Raw genomic sequence first — 26,166 nt, forward strand, 5'->3', positions numbered from 1 at the left:
TGAGCAAGTAGAAATTTATAAAACATTCTGCCAAACAAGAGCAGAATATGAATTCTTTTCAAGTACACATAGAATGTTTACCAAGAAGATCATAGTCTAGGCCATAAAAGATCTTAATAAATTAATTTAAACAATTTAAGTCATGCAAAGTGTACTTTCAACCACAATGAAATTAAATTAGAAATCAATGCCAGAAAGATATGTGGGAAATCTTTCATTATTTGGAAACTAAATAACATATTTACAATAATATGTCAAAGAAGAAATCAAAATAAAATTAGAAGATATTTTGAAATAAAATAAAACAAAAACATAACGTGTTGACATTTGTGAGATATAAGAAAGAACTAATTAAGAGGAAATCTAGGGAATTATATGCCTATATTAGAAAAGAGGAACGATCACAAATCAAAGCCTTTGCTCTTATCTTAAGATATTAGAACAAGTGAAACTAAAAGTCAGCAGGAAAAACATAATAAATATCAAAGCAGAAATCAAAGAAAGAGAACACAGAAAATCATCTGAATAAATCAGTGAGACAAAAGCTGCTTATTAGAGAAGATCAATGAAATTGATAAATCTCCAGACAGATTGATTAAAAAAAAGAGAGAAAAGACACAAATTACCAATATGAGTTGTAAGACAGGTGACATTATAGGTTATGATATTAAAGATATTATTAAAAGGATTGAAAAGTTTATAAACAATTTTATTCCAATAATTTTGACAACACATGAAATAGAAAATTTTTTTCACTACTCATTTAGGAAAAAATAGATAACTCTAGACCTAGTTATTTTGAAAATAAATTTGTAATTTAAAATTTCTCAGACAAAAAGCAGTTAATCGCTTCATGGCTGGAGTTCATGAGAGTAATTTGAGTTTGGTTTAATATACAAAAATCAATTTAATATTACATATTAACACACTGGAAAAATATGATTATTTTAAAATAGATACAATAAAGGCATTTGATAATATCCAGCATCTATTCCTGATAAATACTCTCAGTAAACTAAGAATAGAAGACATCTTACTCAACCTGATAAAGGGTATCTAAAAGAAATTTAAAACTAAAATATCTAGTGGTGAAAGACTGAATGCTTTCCCCTTAAGATCAGAAAGAGAAGGAAATCTGCTGTCGATATACCTATTCAACATTATAGCAGAGGTTCTAACCAATGAAATAAGACAAGAAAAGGAAATTAAGGGCACATGGATTGGAAACTTTTTGGGGTGACAGATATGCTCATTTGTATAATTAAAAACGTTCAGTTAATTGTATGTCAATTATCATTTAATAAAGCTGTTAAAATATTACCAGGAAACATACATATACATAAGTATAAATTAATGCCTGTGAACTGTAACAACAAACTAAACAATCAAATTGTCACTCTACTTAGAAGACAAAATTTGGCTCTGTAATACTCTATAGTTGTGGCTCACATAGTTGATTGGTCCTAAAATGTATTCAAATTGGATTAGAAGTTTGCAGTCCAATTGTAAGAACACAGATGGGAATTTTCCACAAATAATTTTGGATTAGTTTGCTTCATTCTGCCAGTGAAATGTAAGCAGTGTACAAAATGTCCTTTTGATTTTAGAAAATTTAATATTGGAAAATATTAAGCACTTTTTTCTCCCTTTTTTATTCATGCTTTTTTCTGTTAGACTTCTTGCTTGATGGACTTGAAGTTGTGACCTACTCAATTTTCAACTGTACTTAAAACAATTCCTAATGAATTAATTTCCAGTTTGGTGTAATCGTATGATATCAACTCAAAAAGGGCTAATCTTTTACCATATTTAAATTTTTTAATTGAGTTCTCATTTCTTAATTTTTAAAAATAATATCAAGTAGTTAAGAATATTTTTATCATCCACCAACCAACCAACAAGCAAAAGCAAAAATCACTCTGAATGTGTAAGGAAACAAAGTTCCTTGGAGGAGAGATAATAATGTTGAATTATTTATCGAGTCATTGAATGCTTACCTCGTGCCAGGACTTGTGTTAAGTTCTTTATGTTCATTGTTTCTATTAACTACAAAAATATTATATTAATTGATAATCATCTTTATACATGAGAAAAGTAAGGTTTAGCTAAATTTAATAACTTGCCTGAGATCCCACCTGGTAATCCACAAAGCTAAGAACTGAAATCAGCTTTGTTCTACTTTGAAGTCTGTTTTTTAGCCACCATGCTACAATATTTCCCTCAGTTTTTTCCTTTCATTTCTATAGTCTCACCTTCCATGGTAATTTAGAAGTAGCAAGTACTCACAGAAACTTATTAATTAATGAGTAAGTTGCTCACTCACATTTCCATTATTTAAACTGATCAAAACCTCAGCTCCTCTTTGTTTTGAAAAGTAAAATAGATTATGAAACATAAATATACAAAACAATAAAGCCACTTCCATTATTAAAAAAATAAAAATGGACTAATAATCTAAAGAATCTTTGATAATCCCATTTCAATAAAGCCTTGGAAGACACATGAAATCCTACAGGTGTAAATTGGAACAGCACATTTGGTTTACCTGCCATGTTATTTCTGGCTTTATTTTAGCAATAAGTTGTATTCATGATTATGGTAGAAAAAATCAGCCTTTAACATTCTATAAATGTCTCTAATCTGTGCAGAAGTATATGAGCAACCTATATTCGAAAGTATGTTCATGAATGATGAATATATGTAATTTCAAATGTAATTAAGTCATGCTCTTCCTGGTAGTAAGATTATATTTATACATACATGTCTGCTTTGATAGTCATATAATTTTCTCATTGCTGTTAAAAATTCATTACATAGGAATCACTGGTTTGCAAATTATAACAGAATTACATATTCACTTAGTTTGTATACAGTAGGCATTATTCAGCCCTAAGTTATTCTACCTCAAGTTCTCGAACTAATCTCCCCAAAGTAGCTGTAATTAATCAGTTCATTTATTAAACATAGCTGACTAATAATCATATTATATGTCTCTAAATCATAGTTTTCTATATAAATATTCAATAAAATCAGATAGGAGATATCAAATGTAAATGCAGATTTTAATTCTATCAAAAATGGAAAGAAATAAAAAGAAAACATTAATTATTTTGTACTTAAAAGATTCTCATAGCTTGACAGCACCTCCAAGGTCACTGAATCCATTAATTAAACCTAATTGCTGGAATTTATATTTATCTCTACTAAATTTCAACATTCTAGTTTAAGTTCAACTTTTCAGACAAGAAGGTTGTTTTTCCTTTTGATTTTGATTCTATCATTAGTCACATTAGTTGAAACTTTTAGCTCTGTGTGAAGGATAAAATTCGATAAGCAAGACTTCCGCTTCATACTAATCACTAATACAAATATTTCCAAGGGAAGAAAGGCAGTCTAACTAGAGTAGAAAGAACATAGATCTTAGAATCAAAACAACTAGGTTTGAGGCTTGATGCCATCATTTCTGAGCTTGTGACCTTGAGCAAATCTTATAACACTGTGAGTCATAATTTTCTCCTCAGAAGTGGAGATAATGTACAAAAATATGAAAACAGCTTGCAAAGTGCAAATGACTACATAAATTTACAAATGTTGCCCATATTGTACAATAGCTATATCACTGATGACATCTTTTAAGTTGATCTTAACGTATCAATATTATTTAAGTATTCATTATATGTATTCATTATTTAAGTAATGAATTCATCTAAATTAACAATTAGCTATCAACTTAAGTCCTATTTTTATATCATCCTGTATAATATCTGCACAGATTTTTACCAGATATCTTCATAAATTCAGTATCTAAATTGTCATTTTTTGACAGAAAGAGTGAGTGAATACATGTTGTTAATGGCAACACCATGATTTACTCTCTGTCCCTATTCAAAAGTAAAAGAGAAAATATCACTACTTCTTAAATTATTTTAAGTGAATCCATGTGATTCCTGTGGATCACATAATTTACTTTTTAAGAACCCTAAACCAAAATTTAAAAAATAAACCAATATAAATATAATCAGCAAAATTAATGTTTTTATTATTCCTATCCTTCTTTCTCTAACCACATACCTTTTAAAAATGAGGCATTCACTGTTCTATTGACTCATTTGCAGTTTTATTAGGAAAAATAATTTTGGTGTTTGAAAAATCATGATTTGAACCTAGCTGTAACAGTTATTAACCAAGCAAGTAGCCTGGCTTCTCTGAGCATTGGCTTGTTCATCCATAGAAATGCATAAAATAATTTTTAATTTGCCAATTTGTTACGAAAATTAAACAAAATGATGTGCACAGTACTTAGTCAATGTTTGACCCATAGGGAATGTTATCCCCACTATAATCTCTCCCCTCACCATTCCCTATTCTCTGTGAAGTAGAATGAAATATTTCCAGGTAATCCTTTGGAGGCATGGATTCCTAAACATACATTCAGACTAGGAAATATAGTGAACACTAAGAGAATGGCTTCTCTAAAATTTGCATAAACCAGAAAATCACCATAATTGGTTCTTTCAACAGCCTTTTTCCTTGGGGCACCTGACAGTTTAGCCTCATACAAAAAAGGCAAAATTATCTTTTTTTCAGACTTCTACGATCTCATTTTAGAAATATATACAAATAAAAGGCGCTGCCTGCAGATATGCATCACTGAAATCAGAAAGTTTGTCAGCAAAGGTAATGATCCGATGGCCTCAGCTGAGTTTCCGAAAGGTCTCTACATCAGTGTTAAAATGGCCATATATAACAAGATAATTAAGTATCTGTCCCGAGAATCCATTTGAAAAGAGCTATTCTAAGTTGCTGAGAGTAAGTCATCAAAGACAGAGGAGTGAAAGCACAGAGTTTGGGCTTCTTAAATTCACTGGCTTCCTGTTTCCTACTTAAAAAGATACTCATAAATCTTTTGAGTTGTCTGCATCTTTGGAAATTTTCTTGAAGAGCCAAAAATAAAGAGGAGAAAAAGGCAAGGGGAAAAGGGGCATAGGTCTAAAATGTTTACTTCCCGAGCAGAAACCTCTTTGTTCCATGACCAACCCCAGACAGGGAGAGGATCAGTTTTCACTGCTACCTTCCTCCATGCTATATAAACCATGACCCTTAGTTTCTCTGCTCTTCTCCTATTACTACTTTCCTTCAGACCCTTAGCAGTTCCTGAATTGTTGCAATGATATCCCAGCTGATCTTCCCAGGTTCTAATTGGGATGTCCTTTTGATCCACTTCCATTTTACTCCTGCAGTTATTCTTAACGTACCAACCCTGCGCCTACACAGAATATTCCCTAAGTCCATTGCCTTCGGGATAGGGGTTAGCTTGGAAGAAAAAAATCACTTCAAATTTTGAACCTAGTATATGTTTCCAGATTTTTCTCCAGCCACAGGGAGTTTGGACTTGAAAAGGCCCTTGAAAAACTTGTAGGTATTGTGGAGAGAAGGAAAAGTGCTAGTATTCCCATTGAAAACAGTATTGGAAGCAAAAATGAGCAACAGAGTTCCATGTTTTCAAGAGAGACAGTGGACTTGACATGAGATTTAGACCCTTAGGATGGCTTTGAAGGATAAAAGGCCTGGATTAACCAAGATGACTGGTGAGAAAATTCTGAGGCATGAGCAAAGTTCAGGTATGTCTCTGAAAGCAGTAGACAGGTGTGGTCTACATGAGATGACCACAGTTTCTGCCCATATACCTCATCTCTTCCCCACCATGAACTCATTAGTCCCTCTTGGACCTGACACATGATAAGTCTACAACAAATACTTGGTAATGAATGAATTAGCAAATAATAGATTGCCTTTTTTCACTACACAAATTTTGCTATGAATCAGCTTGTGCCTAATGCTTTACAGAGAATCTTGGCTTTTTGATGCCTTTTTCATGGGAAATTATTTCAAAGGAAGTTGTTATTTAAGTTTCTTTTGATACTTCCTATCTCAGACTATTGTTTGGATCAAATATTTAAGTGACTTTATATATTTTGTGGGCAGCTACTAAATGCCAGGCACTGAGAATACAATGGTAAACAAAACTGACAATCTGTGCCTCATGGAATGTCTGTTTTAGCTGGACAGAGAATTAAAAAAAAGGTAATTTTATCACAGGATAACTCACAGGATAATTTGATAGGTGACCTACTGTTCTAGTCACTGTACTAGGCAGAGTAGAGCTTATGATCTCATGAGTAAAATGGATACTATATTGACAAAAATGACAATTCATAAATAATTACAAATTACATAAATGCAATGATTTAAAAATACAGAATAATATGAGATCATCCAATAGGAGTGAAGTTATTTTGGGTAATAAGAGAAGAATTCACAGAGGAAGTGACATCTACACTGATATTTGATGGATGAGTAGGAATTAGCTGAGCTAAAAACTGTATAAAGAGCATTCAGATTGAAAGACAAGCATGTGCAAGCACTCTGAGGCAGAGAAAGGCTTGGTATATTTTAAGAACTCAAACAAATATAGCTTAGCTGGTCCATGGTGAGAAATTAGAAAGTAGAAAGAAAGTAGCATATAGGGAGGGAGTAGAATCGCCATGTTATTAATATTGACTCTTCTCGTCCCTGAATGTGGTATATCTTTTCAGGTATTTAAATATTTTTCATGCTTCTAATGATATTGATTTCCAATCCTTTAAATTTTCTTTTTTCTTTTCTCTTCTCTTTCTCCCACACCTCCTGCCACCTTCTCTCTCTAGAAACTTGATATTTCTCTTTTTCTCCAGTTATCTAAAATTTGGCAAAAATTTGTCTCCATATGGTGATGGGGGAGGATTTTCACCCATTGAGGTATTTAGAGGGCCATTTCGATCTTGAAATTCATGTTTTTCAGTTCTGGGAAATTTTCTTAAAATATGGTTTTAATGATTTATTTCCTTTATTTTCTCTCTTCTTTCTCAAACTCTTATTTAAATGTTGGGGCTTCTTGGATTAGTTCTCTAGCTATCCTATATTTTCTCTCCGATATACCATTCTTTTGCTCTTTTGTTGTACATTTTTATATGTTTCCTCAATTTGCTTCTTCATACCCTTTTATTAAATATTTTATTTCTCTCGTTATATTTCTAAGACTTTTCCTAATTCTATTCCTTCGTGCAGTATTTGCCTCTATTTTCAAGAATGTAATATCTTGTCATGTCTTTGGAAATATTACTATTAGTTCTTTATTTGAAATTTTCATCTCCCTAAAGAGTATCTGTGTCCTCCAGTCTTTTATGAGCTGTCTAGGGATGTGCAATGGTCTCTTCATATTTAGCAGTGGGACATTAAAAACAGATAAACAAAAAAAATGGAGACTCTGTGCCTATGGGTGGAGTCTGTCTTTTATGGAGTTCATATCAGGGAGTTCTGACTGGGCTATTCATTGGGACATCTGTGAAGTTGGACTGGTCACATGTCTCAGAGAAAGAGGTGGTTTCACTCTCCAGCTTGCAGAGAAAGATCTGACTGCCTTCATTTTGGGATCCCAACAGGAGAAGAGGACTGGGGCTGTCAACATTTACTTATTTCCTCATTAAGGATAGTGCTCTGCCACTCAATTGGCTTTGGGCTCTTCAATCCAGAGATACTCCCTTTTGCTCTATTCTCTGAATAAATTTCAGCTGTTCTGCCAGGTAGGTAGGACTCTGGGGGTGTTTGATGCTTATGTAAAATTTCAATTATTTCTGCATTTTTTCAGTACAGCTTCCAGAGGTAACTACCATCACAATTCTTGAGCTTTTGGAAGGTTCTATATTGCATATTGAGTTGCTTCTTGGTTGAAAATTTGGCTTTCTTTATAATTCTTTCTATTACTTGTCCATTTTAAAGTTTGTGATGCTCTCATTTCTTCTTCCATTCTTTTTGTCTTTGTGTGATTTAAGAAACAAAATCTCTTTATTCAATTTGGAGCCATTCACAAGAAAATGGAATTAAACGCCAGTGTTAAGCCTTCCTTCATTACTGGAAGTTGATGAGATTGGCTTTTAAAGCTTCACAGAATGCTCTGGGGTGGTAGAGGAGAAGGGCTACAGATAATAATGATCTTTTATGTACAAATCAGGAACTACAGGGCTAGATTATAGGAAAGAATATTTTCATCTCTTTGAACTTCTACATGCACTGCCTTTCCTCCACTTCTCACCAATAGCGCATAGACAAGTATTAAGATTTATTTAGAAAGCTCTAAAGTGTTAACCAACTTCTGCAAGTGTGTATATGTGTAAATGTGTTTGTGTGCAGAGGAGTGAGTATGTATGTGTTAAATTGAACACTCTTAACTACTATGTGCTCATTTTCAGAGTTTCAAATATTGCATATATAAATCATATGTGTAAACCTAAGCCACATGTGTTTTAATCTTAGATGTATAAACACATACGAGTTAATACTTATGAGTTCATGTGAAAACTACTACGCCTGATCACGAGTGCAGTCTGAAACTTAGTACCCTACACAATTCTTAATATTTCAGTCTAATATGTTTGTTTTTTTCTTATATTTTCATCTGCAGCTTTTAATTTTTATTACCTCTCTGCTGGCTATTCGGTTTATCTTCAGTATCACCCATTATTTCAACTAGCAGGATAAAGATCAACTAAGCTGGATCTTGAATCTTTTGTTTGAGTCAAGGTTTGTTCTTTTAATTACTGCATTTCTGCCAGTCGATAACAAAGTAAATGCCACCCAAACAAGGATGAAAGTTTTTTGCTATTTTATACATGTTCTCAGTCACCTTCAATTTTTCCCTCCAGAGGTAATATATTAGCACTAGCTCAATCAGTTTGGGAATATCAAAGGCAGTTTTATTTGCTTTATTTACCACTCTGTCATGTTAATTATATTAATTCAGAAATGAGTTATGTCTTACATCAGCAAATCAACCTTTTTGTATGACTTTTATCAAGATGAGGGAATAGATATCATTTGACATATGGCTCTAGGTCTCTCATCATACCTCAGTGATCCTTGTAGAATGAGATTGACAACATAAACATGAGTTGGGTGCGATGAACATGAGACATTTGAAAAAGCTGCTTCATTTTTTAAATATAAATAAATCACTCAAAATATGAAAGAGGTAAGACAAGCTGGACTCAATGATTACAGCTTTTTGAAATAAAATTAATTAGGGCAAATATTGGCTCTATCTACAAGAAATAATATCACTATTTATATATTTCTAAAGGAACACCGAAAGAAATTAGGGCAGCTTGGGTTTTAGTGTGAATGAGACTATATATTTTCTTTAATAATTTTGGTCATCCTTACTTTACTTCACTTTCAACACACTGGAAGAAGTAATTATTTTTATGTAAAAGAAAAGGACAAATCTTGCTGTAGGTGTCAAGATGGTTTTTAAGCTCATCAGTATTCCTTCTGTAATAATATCTTTAAAGATATATGTGCATCATGGGGAGGTCTTGAAAGATGGTTCACAAAAATTATAATGGTTACAAAATAATTTAGAGTCAACATAACACTGGCAATTCAGTTTTCTATTTTGCCAATTATTTTAGCAAAATAAATTACCATTAATTATTATCATCATTTAATAAAAGAAAGAATATCAAAAATAAAAAGATGACTCCTTGACTGAACTTATTAAACTTTGCTTCTTTCTGTACAGCAAAGAAAACAATCAACAGATTGAAAAGGCATTCTACGAATGGGAGAAAATATTTGCAAACCATTTACCTGATAAAGGATGAATATACAAAGTATATAAGGAACCCATACAACTTAACTCAACAGCAAAAAATCCATATAACCCAGTTTAAAAATGGACAAAGTACTTGAATAAACATTTCTCCAAAGAAGGCATACAAATGGATAACAAGTATATAACAAAGTGTCTAACATCACCGGTCATCAGAGAAATGCACACCAAAACCACAATGAGATATTATCTTATGCTTTTTAGGGTGGCTATCACTGAAAAAAAAATAGGTAAGTATTGGCGAGGATGTGGAGAAATTGGGATCCTTATACACTTTTGATAGAAATGTAGAATGGAGTATCCAGAATGGAAAACAGTATGGAGGTTTCTAAAAACATTAAAAATAGAACTATCATATGATCTAGCAATCTCACTTCAGGATATATATCCAAAATAATTGAAATCGAGATCTTGAAGAGATATCTGCAACCTCATGTTCATTGCACTATTATTCACAATAATCAAGATGACAAATAAATAGATTTTTAAAGTGTGGTATATACATACAATGGAATATTATTCAGCTTTATAAAAGAAGGAAACCCTGCCATCTATGACAGCATGGATAAACCCAGAGAACCTTATGCTAAGTAAAATAAGCCAGTCACAGAAGCACGAATACTGCACAATTCCACTTATATGAGACATCTAAAATAGTCAGACTCAGAGGAGAGAATAAAATGGTGGTTCTCAGAGAGAAGAAGAAAAGAGAAATTGTTTTTTAATGGATATAAATTTTTAGTTATGCAAGATTAAAAAGCTCTAGAGATCTGTTATACAAAACAGCATAGTTAAAAACACAATATTTTGTACTTCAAAATATTTTTAAAAGATAGATTTTATGCTGTGTTCTTAGAAAACACATGTACATCCATACACACATGAAAACAAGGAAATTTTTGGAAATGATAGATATGTTTAGTATCTTGGACGAGGTGACAGTATCACAGGTTAGGCATATATCCAAACTCTTCAAAATGGGTACATTAAATGTGTACAATATTTTGTCCATCAATTATACCTCAATAAAGCTAAAAACCATAGAATTAAATATTTCATTCTTAGTTGTTGTCTACTTAGATTCTAAACTCAAGAAGGGCAGGGTCACATTGCTCATTTTGCTACATTATATTTAGTGTATCGTGCCTACAATGTAGTAAGTACCAAATAAATATTTATTGAAAAAATAAATTTAAAAACATCTTTTTTAAAATAACCGCAGACAGCAACTATATATACACACAGAAGCATGTACATGTACATATAATTATTTGTTTAATTTCACTTTGGACGTTTGAAACTTTCATTAAAGCTTTCTAAGGCATGCATTTGGTAGCTACTGGTATCGTGTTTATTTGGGTGGCTGATGTTTATTTTCAGCCATCTGGGCATATTTTCACTGATAACTATCATGCATTTACTATACAAGGAGGATTAAATGGCATAATACACATAAAAGCATTTGTAATCTTCAAAGCACTACAGAAATATAAGGTATTAGCACTGTTATGATTATGATATTGCCTCAAAATGCACAGTAGCGAATTTTAAGCTAAAAAAAAAAAATATCTTCTCTGCTTAGAAATCATAAGATTATGTAGCATTTTTAGGAATGAAATTTTCCCACAGGAGTTTTCACCACTGCCTTTTTTCAATTGTTTTGCCACACAATCCAGCCTGCTATAGAAACTACAAAGACGTAAAAATGGAATTGTCAAGCTTTAACAGTCTCTTGAGGCTACCATATTAAATGTAGATACATCTTAAAAGTTTCTTGGCATATCATCTGAACTAAGATTTTGTTGTAAGAGACAAAAGATTTATTCATAACGGATTTTTTTGAGGGGGGAATTATGCTCTCTACCCAGGCTGAATAAGTGATTTGTCCAAATGACAAATGTCTTTTTTTTTTTTTTAAGATATGAGGACATCTGAACACTAAAAACACAGAAACACCTAGAAAATTAAATATGTATGTTAATAACTTATCAGTGAACTAATGGAAGTATCACTTACCTTTATGTTAATTCAGTTACCTTCACTAAAGCCATCTTCTGGACTAAGACCCCATTTGTCACTGCTCCACATCAGCACTGTTGCATTTTCATACCCTAATCTTCAAACACATCTCTCATCTTACTAGGTCTCACATGACTCAGCCCCTGACATGAATCCTGATATTTCATGAAAATCTCTAGAATTCTTTGTTTTTAATTTTTTCCTAAATGTTAGGCCCTTCTTTCTATTCAAGGCTCTGTTTGGGAACAAAGGAAGAGTCAGCCGTACAAAGAGAGTTTGGGTGAGAAGAGGCTGGTGAGAGCAAGGAAAATAGCTCAGCTGTTCTGAGATTGTAAAACTACTACTTGGCCGGTGAAGTGAAACTTGTTTCTTCTAGAACTGCAATCTCTGATCTCAGGTGATTCCGGGGTTCTAACCGGAAAACTAAAAATTCTACCAGCCAAAATAAGGGTTAAGCATTCTCCGGCTTAAGATGATTTCATTAGGTTTTTATTTTGTACCATGTATTTTTACAGGGAAAGAGGCTAGAGCAGTGAAGAAAATGGATAAAAATCCCTGCCCTCCTGGAGCTCATATTCTTGCACAGACTAGAGAGACAATAAACAAAGAGAATAGAAAAATTACATAACATATTAAAAGGTAATAAGTATTGTTGACAAACATCAAGTGGTAGGGAGTGGGAAGTGTAGGTGACAGCATATATTTCAAGTTTAAGTATAGTGGTCAGAGAAGTTGCACTGAGTAGATAACATCTGAATAAGACTTCAGATAAAGAATCCAGTGATGAGGATATCTATGAGAAAGCAAAGGGAGCAAACAATAAATGCACAGGCTCTCAGATGTAAATGGGACTAGGAGTTTTTGAAGAACAGTAAGAAGACAACTGTGGTTGGAGTGGAGTGGAAGAGGAAAGGATCAATAGGAAGGGGAAGGGATTTTTGTGGTAGTTTGATAAAATGCTGTAAACACTGTAGCTTTTACTCTAAATGTAATGACAATTCAGTTCAATGGATTTGGATGCAGGAGAAAGGGTAAACTTAAGTATTTAGTTTACCATCTTGAACCAGATGCAAATGCAATTATTAAAACTATTCCTTGAGATAGAGCAAATTAGAAATTCACCACTTATGCTCCTAATTTCACATCTCATTTTATGTTTTAATTTGTGTGTGTGTGTATTTGGATCTGAAGATATAAGCACCCAAGATTGCTAAAATGACAATGTAAGAAGAAAAGAAGTAAACGTGACAAAGACAAAAATATAAAATTTCATTCTGAACAGTAAGAATTACAAATTAATCTCATCAAATTCAAGTACAGGAAAAGATACTTGCTATCACTCTTATACACCAGTGTTTTAAAGATTTTACTGAATGCGATAAGTCAAGAGAACAACATAATTAGTATAACTAATGGAAAGGACTGATCATTTTGTGTTGGTAAAATTATTGCATGTCTAGAAAATTCAAAGCTTCTGGAAATAGCTACAAATATTAAAAATAAAATTTGAATTACATAAACATTAAGTTGATTTTTTTCTAGTCTAGGAATTTAAAATATACTAACAAACACTACGAAGCTCGGTAATAATTCAATAAAAATACAAATCTTTATAAGTTTTTTTATGGAAGGATTTAAAAATCTGAATAAAATTAATATTCTATATTTGGATTAGAACATCTAATGACATTAAAATTTCAATCCTCCAAAAATTAATATTTGGAAAACTAATTTTATAATAAATAATATTAAAGTTTTTATGGGCCAACAATATTTAACAAAAATAATAAAAATTATTCTTAATATAAGAATGCCTTACAACACTTACAGTTATTAAACTATACAAGAAAAACAGTGTAATAAAATGCTATGCTATTAGCAAAATAAAAGACAAAACAATGATAACAAAGAGAGATCTAAAATTATATACTAGTACACTGAAAATACGTAATTTTAAAAATGTTGAAATTTAATAAAATGAAGGATTATTGTTATTTCAGTGGGAGCGGATGATTTATTTAGTAAATCCTGCAGGCACATTTGAGCATCTGTCTTAATAATGATGGATCTATTACTGCATAGATTTAATTTAAAAAAGAAATTCTGGTTGTTTTAAATGAATAAAGATAAAAAACAAACAAATGGTATTTTCCTGGCTTCAAAGAACTCTTTTTGATTAAAGAAGGAAATCCAGAACTACAAAAGAAATATATTTGATTATGTACATAAAAGGAATGACAAAATTTAACATCATCAGAATCAAAAAAATGAGGGAAAATGTGTACATTGATAATTATAAGAACAAGAAGAAATGAAAAGAAAACAGCCAAATTATTTATACTAGTTACTTTGGGGAAAGGAAAGGAGAGGAGTATGGTAGGGTGAGAAGAGGTAAGGAAAAAAATAAAAGAGATAATGGAAAGATAGGAAAATATGCATTGGCCTAAGGTCTACCTATGTTAAAGTACTCATTAAAAAGATGAATGGGCACATTTCAAAGCCTTAAAGATGAAAAGGCAAATGGAAAAAAAAAATTACTACTTGATTTTGAGATTGGATTTTCGAAAATATTCTTCTGTCTCTGTTGCGCTTTCTGTAAAAATATATTAAAAATAAACAAATACAAAATCTAGTACACTGACAACACCAAATGCAAGACTGTGGAGCAACAGGAAATCTCACTCATTCCTGATAGGAATACAAATAGGTATAGTCACTTTGAAAGATAGTTTAGCAGTTTCTAACAAAACTAAATATATTCTTACTATACAATCAAGCAATCAATCACGCTCTTTGATATTTACTGAAAACTTATGTGCACACAAACACCTGCACATGGATGTTTATAGAAGCTTTACTCATAATTGCCAAACTTTGGAAGCAACCAAGATGTCCTTCAGTAGGTGAATAAATAAATAAACTGTGATACATCAAGACATTGGGATAATAAAGAGCGCTAAATAGAAATGAGCATTAAGCTATGTAAAGACATGGAGGAAACTTGAATTCATATTACTGAGCAAAAGAAAATCTGAAAAATCTACTGCATGATTCCAACTATATGACATTCTGCCAAACTATGAAGACAGTAAAAAAGATTGGCTGCCAAGGGTTAGTGGAGAGAGAGGGATGAATAGGTGGAGCACAGAGGATTTTTAGGGCACCAAAATACTCTGTATGATACCATAATGGTAGATACATGTTATAATATCTTTGTCCATACCCATAGCAGGTGTAACACCTAGAGTGAGCCCTAATGTATGAACTCTGGATGATAATGATGTATCAAGGTAGGTTCATCAATTATTACTAAAATACCAGTCGAGGCAGGATGTTGATAATGGGAAGGCTGTGCATGCCAGTGTGCATGGAGAATATGGGAAATCTCTGTACCTTTCTCCTAATTTTGCTGTGAATGTAACACTGCTCTAAAAATAATTTATTAAAATAAAGCAACAAATAAGAAAACAGATTGAGTGGTCCAAATATGTTAAATTAGAGTCTCTATAACTCAGGGATCCCCAGCCCTTGGGCTACAAACTGGTACATGTCTGTGGCCTGTTAGAAACTGGGCCGCACAGCAGGAGTTGAGTGGCGGACTAGCGAGTGAAGCTTCATCTGTATTTGCAGCCGCTCCCCAGCATTAGCATCACTGCCTCAGCTCCACCTCAGATCACCGGTCATTAGATTCTCATAAGGAGCACCTATCCCTGGTGCCAGAAATGTTGGGGACTGCTGCTAAATCATCTTGAAAGGTAAAGATTTGTATTCATGTCTTGATAAGATAGAAGATAATAAAGATTTAAAGTGTCCTGAATGAATAATTAAACCATTTCTAATCAACACTCATCATCTTAGTTAAGAAATTTAACCTGTTTTCTTTCCCTTTGATAGAAACTAAAACTTTTGAAGCCTTCCTTTGAACAGCACAGACATGTGTCCAAATGTGTTGATGGTATTCCTTGCCTCACCATTTTACTAATGATTTGACTTCACCTGTTGCAAGTGATTGAATAGTTGATTGATGGTTTAGCCTCATAGAAAGTACCTCATATTTCACTTATGTGTCTTGTGAAGGCCAAAAGCTCACCGTTCTGTACTAAAACATATGAAATAGATATCTCTCATAAAGTCATGGAGACTGTGTCCTCAGGATTTACCCCTGCCCTCTACATGGGCTCTTATTGGTTTCCTTGCAAAGTGGCATGCATTCATTCTGCTTTTTTACTGAGAAACCTGCCTTTTACTTAGGTTGAATAGAGTTGAAGAGAACTGTTTTCTACCTTCATATAACTGCCACACTTGATTTTCCTCTGCAGTCACAGCCATTCTCAAATACGTATAATATGTTAGGTACTAGAGGCACAAAGATTAATAAACCTTTACCCACACTTCTAGGGCCTTGTATTCCAGTGGAAAAGAGGAAGTGGAAAACAGAAAATTAGAAATGAAAAGTCACAAGGGCTTTAAAGGATCTGCAGAAGTCCTACTTACTAGACTTTAGAATATCTTCAAAACTGTTAGGGAACGTCTTACATGATAAACGGGTTTCATTGGTGAAAGACAGGGAAGTCATTCCAAAGAGAAGACAGTGTAGGTGACACTATGATCCTGATACCTTTGAGGAATTATAAGAATTTTGATATAGGAAAGGTGAAGACTTAGTCGCACTGGGAGGAGTATAGAAATATATCAATGCTAGTACTTAGGCAGCATGCACTGGCATGGATTTATTTTTTGGTTATGAATTTCATCTATTTTAACTGGATACATTTCTTACTAGTTGTTAAATATTTTAAATCTTACCTCTGAGTATAATGTGAAGTGATTGGCACAGTTGGTCATATTTTTAAGGGCCATACATGCCAAATTAGGGATTTGAATAAGAAAGAAAAAAGGAGTCCACTAAGATTATTATGCAAGGTTAAATAATTTATTTTTAGAAAAATAACTCTCAGGAAAATGGATAAGATAGAGGAAGAAATGATGTATTTTTTAATCCAGGTCCATCAATCCAATTTAGCAAATGAGAAAAGAAAAAATAACTTTTAAAAAAAGACTAATATTTATACCCAAAGAGTATATTCCTTATTAAATTTAGCACATTTAAAAAAAAGTTTGATAAAATTAAATCACTCAGGATTGAATAAGGAGGTATTTCAAATGCACTGTATGTTCCAATTACTTTGAACATTATGTTCCAGGATGCTGAAATAAAAAAAAAAAAGCTCGTTTGTTCTCAGTCTCCTCTCTGCTGATAAACATAGCACTCAAATCTGTACCCGAACTTTGACCTACCCTCCTAAAATTGTATGATCTCATGACCCAGCAGGGGCCTTAAAACTTTAAGGAGAATTGAAAAGAAAGTGGCATTTATGTGTACACAATGACTACTACTGAATGTATATTCAAAGCATAAAGCATAATATGCTGCGTAAGTAAGCAGAGCCATCTTCACATATGAAAAAAAAAAAAACAAAAAAAAAAACAGTAGATCAGGAGTCAGCAAACTTTTTTTTTTGCGAAGGACCAGACGGAAAATATTTTAGGCTTTATGGGAATATGGTCTTTGTTATAACTACTACTCAATTCTATCATTATAGCCTGAAAGCATAGACATTGTGTAAATGAATGTGGCTGTTTTATGATAAAACTTTACTTACAAAAATAGGGAGTGAGCTGGATTTGGCCTGTGGCCCTTAGTTTGCCAGCTACTGCTTTAGAATGATTTATCAGAGTCTTCTAACTAATAGAAACATGTACATAAGACTGTCACCCCACCAAATCATATTAGTCTTCTAGAAAGTAATAGAAGAGCAAATGAATTTCACCTAGTATTATCACATAGTACTAAATTCTGTGTTTGCCTTTGTTTCTTCACAGATCATTCTTATAAAGCCAAAACTTTAAAATTTCCTGTTTACTGAAAATTCAATTTTATCAGAGTGTTTTCAGAGAAAAAGAGCAATGCAGATTGACTAGTCTGTTTCATTATTTAATTTTTCTGTTTTAAAGAATGTCAGATTGCTCTAGGTTTTATTTATCTTAAAAAAAGAAGAAATGTCTTCAGAATCATCTTTAATTACTTTTTTCTTTAGCAGATTGTCTATTTTATTAATAAAAAATAAATTAATATTTTATACCATAAGGATCAAACTGATTATTGAAATTAAGGATTATCAAAGATCTAGATAGTTTATCATAGAGGTTAAGGATACAGGCTATCTTCCAATATCCTCTCTGCCACTTACTTCCTTTGTGATTTTGAGCAAATTAGTTGTCTCAGTTTCCTCAATAACACGAGGTTAATAACAATGGCTTTCAAATAGGATTATTATAGAGTTATTGAATTAATACATAAAAACCAACCACTTAGGACAGTGCTTTCTGCACAAAGCATACTCTAATAGCTATTATTATTATCCAATTGTTTTTAAATTTTATCTAAACAAATATTAGAAGTACAACCAGTCTTAAAGCTACCAGAACCCTTTGAGGTACAGATGCCTCTAGAACACGAACCCTAGTACCAGAAGAGGCCTTCAAAGTCATCAGTGGGTATCATCCATCACACAGGAATCATATTTGTCCTATAACATCAGGATCCTCTGTTCTCCTTCTGGGCATTTCAACTCGTCAGATCTGCAGCATCTTATAGCGCAACTATAATTTCATTTAAATTTCAGCTGCACATCTAGTAAGCTTGCTGACACTGATGAGACAAGTAATGTCCCTAAGCTTCATTGTCTTCATCTGTAAAGTCAAGTTAATATTATCTATCTACTTCAGAAGGGACTTGTGAGAAATAGAATATATCTTACTCTTCACGTTCCATCAGGAGAGTTTTAGAGATATTCACTCTCCAGGTGGGAAAAGCACAGGAAGAAAATAGCTTTTCACCAGTCTTCCTCCCTTATCTCCTGGGAATGAGAGATATATCAGTCTGGTGAAACTGTAGAAAGAGTTGAGCCTACTTGACTCAGTCTCTTCTTTTGGGGAGCAGTGTGTCCTCAGAATGTCCTATTGTCATTCTGAAAGCCATCTTTTACAGTAGCAGAGTCCTGCTACTGTTTAGTCCCACCTGTAACTCTGGGGCTTCAGGGCAGTGGCAGGAGGTCCGTGTGGTCACAGGTCACAGACTTGGTCTCTAATAGCTAATATATATTAATCTTCATGACTCACTGCTTTTGGTTTTTAATTTGAGAACAGGGCTGTTTAGTCAACTTTAAAAATCCTTAACAGAATATGTTAAAATACTGATTTGACAGTACAAAATTTGTTGTTAAGAAAATTTCTCCATAATAGTCTAGACAGATCTTTATCTCCCCATTGTTTGTACTACATGGAGTAATATAAAATAAAAACATTTATTAACAGTGTAGTTTTTCTGGTTCTCCAATTTCTACTGACAATTTCATAACCCACTACCTTCCCTACCTCACAAAACCCACCCCCACACACATACACACATGCACAGTCCCTTCTTGTCTCCAGATTTTCAAAGAGGGACTATATCAAGTGAGTCTCTAATTTTTCAACCTTTAAACATATCTGACTCTGACCCTAACATATTTTTTTTTTATTTCTGTCTCAATGCTGGAGTTGACCTTCTCTGCTTGCTCCCTTCACCTATGTTTTATCACCCATTCCCACATTTTTAGGGATTTTATACTATTCATTGTCCCTTCTCATTTACTGAATTCTCATATTCTAACTGGATCCTAAAATTAAACAACCAATTAAACAAACAAATCTTTGTGACCAGCTTCTACATGAATATACAAATCCCATGAATCATAAAAAAAGGTAAAGAAAATAACTAAAAAACAAAGTTTGGCATTGCCGAAATTGCCATAAAGTCAAAATTAAATAACGAGGTAAAATATTTGCTATATCTGTCAATGAACTACTTTCCTTAATTTAAAAGGCACTTTTACATAAATTCATAAGGAAAAATAAACAGAAAAAAATGAACTACGTGCACGACTATGTAGCTTGCAGAAAAAATAAATATACATCACTTACTGACAAATGAAAGATGTACAATCTCAGTCATAATTGAAGAACTACAAATTAAGAAAATAATGAGGCCAATTTTTACCTATAAGGTTAGCAAATACCAAATAATTTAATAATATCCTGTGTTGATACAGATATAGAAATATAAGTGATTTCACTGTATATATTTGTTTGCTGTTTAAATTATTTTTCATGATCATAAATTATATTTTTGGAAAAAATAAAACACTATGTTAAAAAACCTCTCTCTCAACCTCATTTGTCTTCCAGATATATTTTTATCATTCTTCATTTCTTATTAGTTTAACTTATATGCCATAGGGTCACTTTCTACTTCTACTCACTTCTTAGCCACTTTATTCTGAATCTGCTTTTACTTATCCATTCAGCCATCTCTTCCACCTCAATCCAACGTTCTTTCAGTATTATTTTTACTTGATATCCCAGAATCCTTTGACACTAGTGGTTTCTCCTTTAAACACTCTCTTCCTTTGGTTAGGATGACATGATACTCTCTGGATTTGCTTTCTCCCTTTCTCCTTTTCATAGTTTATCTTTTTTCCAAACATTAAATTTTGAGGTTCTGCAAAGTTAACTTTTTAGACTTTTTCTCTTTTAATTCTACATACTTGTCTTCCATTAATAAACCTGAATTACTCAGATTATGCACTCTTTTATTTACAGCATATATATCTGTTATGAGCTCCAGACTCACATATTCTTCTGCTTTATTGGCTATTTTTAGGTTGCACATTAGGTTGACTCATCCAAAATTGATTTCATGGATATGCTCTCTACCTCATACATGATTTTTTTCTCAGACGTACCTTCAGTAAAGATACTATCATTCACCTTGTTATACAACATAAGAATCCAGGAGTCATCCTTGAATTTTCCCGTTTACTCTTCTATAATATCCAACACATCGGCAGCTCCTATAGAATTTCTTTAACATATTTTATAATAATATAAAAAAGTTGCACATACCTAATGTATACATTTTGATGAGCCTGGACATATGCAATATCCCACAAACAAGGTATTAAGCATATTTTAATTAATAAGTAGCTCTTGGTCTGCCATCTTTTCATCATCTACACTCCCTGGTGTCATTTTTTTTTTTTAGGGATACCAGTCCTCTATATCTGCCTTATCTCTACTAATCTATAATCTATACCTCAGAGTTATCTTTTGGAAAAATCTCACCTATCATATTCCTAATCCAAAAAAATAAAACTTTCTCCAATAATGAAATAAATATCAAAATACTACAAGGCTCAAAATACTGTCTCCTAGTCTCCTCTTTAAACTTTTCACTTGTGCTCCTGTTATTCTATGCTCATTCCATATGGTTCAGAGAGTTTTGCATATCATCCAAGGCAGATGAATCTAAACAACTGGCTGCTTATAGAGTGAACATTGTGCAATTAGTCTGTTCTTCTCAACCCAATGTAGGTAAGCAGTAAAACAACTCCAGGCAAAATGGGGCATAGTTTGGCTGCCTTATTTGCAATATAAATTTCACAAAAATCTCGACAATTTTCAAGGCCTTTACTAGGTTTAATTTTCAAAGGATAACCTAAGATAACAAAAATTAAAAAAAAAGTAAACTAAGTTTATCACAAGTATAGGGACATTTATGTTGCTAAGAAACTTCTCTTTGAGATGCTTAGAATGGCCACTAGAATGTAAAATTGGTATGGTCTTACCCAGTTGTTTACTTTCTTTGAGTCTCAATTTTCTCCCCTATAAAATGGAGATAATGGTACAAAGCTCAAAGTCATCTAAACCTTGACATACCTGGCATTGCTCAGACCATTTAATTAGCATCTGTCTCTCTCTCAACTTCCTCTCATTTCCTCTCATCATTTCCTCTCTTTCTCACTCTCTTTCTCACCCTCCTTGTCTCTTAGCACCTAATGTAAATGCAATGAAAAAACTTTTTTTTTTCACATTACGATTAAATAATGAGTGGCCCAAATGGCAGATAAATATACTTATTTTCAAACAACTAATTTAATTTGGAATAAATACTCCAGTGCTTTGTAAGAATAAAGTCTAATGTCTACTTCTGGGTAATAGCTACTATCATAGTGTTACAAGAACAATTGTTTGTAATTCAATTCACAAAGATATTTACTACATAAGCTCTTGTCCTTTCCATTTTGAAAAATACTGATGTTCTAAGAGATATTGGTTACAACTCCCAAATAGTTTTGCAATATAAGTACATTCCTTCTTACGACCCGATAACAATCATCATATTGAAGGATAGAGTTTTAATTCAAATAGATCAATAGTTTTAGTTAATCATAGATAAGATTAAATGATCTTTAAATAGTTAATTTGCTAAAAATTGGTTCTTGTTTCCAAGTTTATATTCAGGTTTGTAATTCATAAATATCTCAGATAATATTTTCCCAGGTCAAGAACTAAAACACTGTATCCATTCTAGAAAAGTAAGCTCCTTTAGAAATGTCATTTCTGTTTAGATTACTGATCTCATCCTGCTGTCAGAACCAAAGTATTTAGCACGACTATTCAGGGACATGGACAGGACATTTTTATTGGCAAAGAGACAGCAGATTACCTGGAGCTCAAATAAGAAGGTCCTGTGGCCAGGTCTATATCACTCTAACATTCTACTGATGTGCAGCACAGACGGTGAGATATGTTGATGGATGAGGTTGTCTTAGCAGAAGAGTTATCTTAGTCCTGCTAAACCTTTTAGTTGAATAACCTATTAAACCTGACTGTCCCAAAGTCACTGGAGAGATTTATAAGTAACTATAGCTGTTAAATATGGGACCTTCTAGGAAGTTCTGATTCTTTTCTCATAGCATTGACTTCTAGTTTATAAGAACCATCCATCCAAGTTGAGTTGGGAGTAGGGAAAGGTAAAAATATAAAGAGAGATTGGGAGAATACATGCAAATAAAATAATCTTAAAATACTAAGAGGAGTTATACGGTGAATAGGAGTTTTTAGAAGGGAACATTAATTTAAAAATGCTATCTTAAATTTGAATTATCTAGGATAGTTTCTGTATACACCAGAATTTATGACGAATGGGATTTGCTTTCAGATTATAATTTCTCCCCTGTTTCTATTCTACAGGAGACAGGCTAGGAGAGAAAAGCACTGGATTATGAGTCACGGTAATTGGGCTCTTTATGACCTTGACAATGGTCATCTAAACCTTTAGGTTATTAGTCTCTTCATTTGTAAATGAGAATGAGTAGATGTTCTGAATTCTTACAACTATTACAGTTTGCTTTTCTTCTCACTACTCCAGACCTCCAATTTTATGAACAGGAATAGTTTAAACTTACTAAGAAGCAATAAAACACAGTGCTAAATATTCCGTCTCCAGAGTTACAAAGACTTACTTTCAATTTTGACATCATCCCATACATCTATATAGCTTCCTTCAAATCATTATTACTCAATATTTATTGAGTCTTAGAGTCCTTGTCTATAAAATGGAGATTACATAGTATTAAACATGCAAGTTGTTCTTAGATTTATTTTTTTCATAGCACTTATTACCTTCTATTTAACTTATCATCTATAAGATCCATGAGTAGTGACTGTTGTCCATTTTATTCATTGATATATCTCAAGCATCTTACCATATAGTAGGCACTAGATATTTGTCAAGTGAATGATTAAGAAAAACAATGCAGGTAAAGTTTTTAGCATAGTAATTGGCACATAGCATTTGATAAACAGTCCTACCAATGATCCTGATAAATGGTTTTATTAATACCTAGAGTTTCATTTGACTATGAAGAAGTAGGACTGAAAGAAGAAGAAATGTTTCAAAGAGAAAATAAGAGGGACTGAAAACCATATTGTTGTTTCCAAATATTTGAGAGTATCACATGCTACTTTCAAAGAAAAAAGTATAATACAAGAGGTGGAAACTCTTGGGAATTATTTTGTAAATTCAGAGTAAGGAAGACTTTTCTAACAAAATTTCTCAAAGTGGAAGTGAACTGGTGCTCATAAAAGTAAATGTGGAATTGTTATTAGTCAAACAAGGAAGGGGTTAAGAAATTGCATTAAAGGTTATGAAACTATTTTTCCATGAATCAAATGATGTAGAAAGAACTTCTTGTAAATAGCATATACAGAACAAATTTAAAAACATACAATATATTGAAATTTGGTCTTGTAGTGCTGCTGGCAATAGAATACAGATGTAAAGTGACAAATATAGTAAGTACCAATCTATTTTTCTGTGTACATGTGATCAAAAAGCATTTACTTGTTAACAAATTATATAGCTGAAAAACAATGCTGCTAATTTGTCTTATTAATGTTGGCAAAGCAGCAAATAGAATCCCTCATCCCCTCTAGAATCCCTCATCCCCTATCAGAAAAGCAGAACTGTTAAAAGCTAGTCCTTTCTTTCCTGTTCTTTTTACCCCAGTGGTAATACTGCACTTTGAAATTTAAGAATATTGACAATGAGAATGTTCCTAGGTTGTATGAAACTAACAGTAGATCGCTCTTGCCAACTAGGGATGATTTTAGACAACATGTATGATATCAATGAAAAAGGATTCTCACTCAATATCACTTTCATGAAGAAGAGTTGGCCTTATACTAAAATAGTCCCATCAATCTACTGCCATCAGATCAGACAGAAAAGAACTAGGTCTATAAAGTGGCTGTCATAAAATAACCAAGTTGGAGCTATGTCTGATCACAGAAGGTCATTAAACATTTGAAAAATAAAGAAAGCACACTTTTTTTTTTTAACAAGCCATCAAAAATTAATAACAAGTGAGTTGGCTTTCTTTTTTGGACAGTAGTACTGAGAAAGATGCAGTGGTTCTCAAGATTTTATCTACTCTTTAAATTGGCTGCCTATTGAGAAAAGACATGTGATAATGAGAACTTTTTTAAGGTATGGCATGGTGAACTGCATTCACACATTTAAACTATGGTTCATCTCACTGATTGTGATGGTTACTTTTATGTGACAACATGATTGGGCCATAGGGTGCCCAGACATTTGGCCAAACATTATTCTGGGTATGTCTATGAGGGTGTTACTACATGAGATTAACATTTGTATTCGTAGACTGAGTAATGCAGATTGTTCTCCCTAATGTGAGTGGGCCTCATCCAATCAAGCAAAGACCTGACTGGGACAAAAATGCTGAGTAAGAGGGAACTCCTGCCTGCCTGCATGAATTGGGACATTGGTGTTCTCTGGCCTTCAGACTTGAACTGGAACATTGACTCTTCTTGGGTCTCAAGTCTGTCAGCTTCTGGACCCAGAACTACACCATTGGCTTTCCTGGGTCTCTTGCTATACATACTCACACTATTGTTTCTGTTTCTCTGGAGAACCCTGATTAATATAATGATTCAACAGAGATAGTAAGGAATGAGCTGAGTTGTGCCAATCAAGTGGATTGTCCAGATAATTAAAGTCAATCCCTGCAGAAGTTAATCTTTTAGTAACTTGTCTGGTAATGACGATCAGGCAGTGTAATAACACTTTTGTTATAAAAGATAATGAGCCAATTTTCTAATGCTTTTAAAAATTCTAAAAGCGATTCTTCACTTTCACTTTCTATGATTTTATATTATAAAACAAGCTTAGGTACCCATTTTCAAAATCAATTTTAAAGCAACAACAAAAAGTTTGAAATATGTTTACTTCCCAATGGAATTATGTATTTAAGAATCCATTTCATTTCCTTATAGTCATTTTTTTTTAGGACTTAAAGACTCATCATTTTTATGTATTTATTTCTATTATCATCATTAATCAGCACATGGCATATCTACTTATGTTCCATGATTATTTCCAGGCTCTGGTGTTTTATATTTAAGCTCTACTTCCACTACACAGATTAAACTTCCAAAGCATCTGTCCTTGCGGACCAAAAGATAACCTCTGATGCTTCCAAAATTTTGGTATTACCTCCATGTGAATTTTCTCATTGTCACTCACCTGCCCAGAAGCAGAAATTCTCCAGCTAGACCCAGGCGTCTCATGGCCATCAGCAGACCTCTCACAGTCATGCCCTCACAGAAGCAGGCCACCACCCGGGCCTTGGGCAAGTGACTCCTGAGCTTCTTTAGCAGTTTATCGAAACTCTGCTCCCCAGCATTGCTGTAGATTTTGTAAGAGTGAGCGATGCAAATCCCTTCCTTGGCTGACATATCTTTGAAAGCTTCCATTCCACTTTCTCCATAGTTGCCTGTGTGAAGACAGATAAGCAGAGGGGTAGTGAAATGAGAATATTGGATTCATTGGGTACAATTGGAATGCAGATATGCTAGGAACATGAAGGTTCCTTGGTAGTGTTGGATTTGGAAACTGAAGACCTGAATGAGTTTTTACTCTTTTATTGACTTGGTAATTTTGGGCAATTGACAAAGAAACTACATTATACATA

General features: G+C 33.0%; 1 protein-coding gene across 1 annotated transcript in view; it reads right to left on the bottom strand.

Moving 5' to 3' along the window:
- The window catches only part of GRM5 (glutamate metabotropic receptor 5), a 418,657-nt gene that overhangs the window by 227,495 nt on the left and 164,996 nt on the right, over window positions 1-26,166 (bottom strand). Inside the window, exon 3 of the mRNA XM_011363299.1 lies at window positions 25,719-25,968. Within this exon, the coding sequence (XP_011361601.1) occupies window positions 25,719-25,968 (250 nt within the window). The remainder of the gene's footprint in view (window positions 1-25,718; window positions 25,969-26,166) is intronic.

The sequence above is a fragment of the Pteropus vampyrus genome, unplaced genomic scaffold (assembly GCF_000151845.1).
Source record: "Pteropus vampyrus isolate Shadow unplaced genomic scaffold, Pvam_2.0 Scaffold84, whole genome shotgun sequence".
Lineage (NCBI taxonomy): Eukaryota > Metazoa > Chordata > Mammalia > Chiroptera > Pteropodidae > Pteropus > Pteropus vampyrus.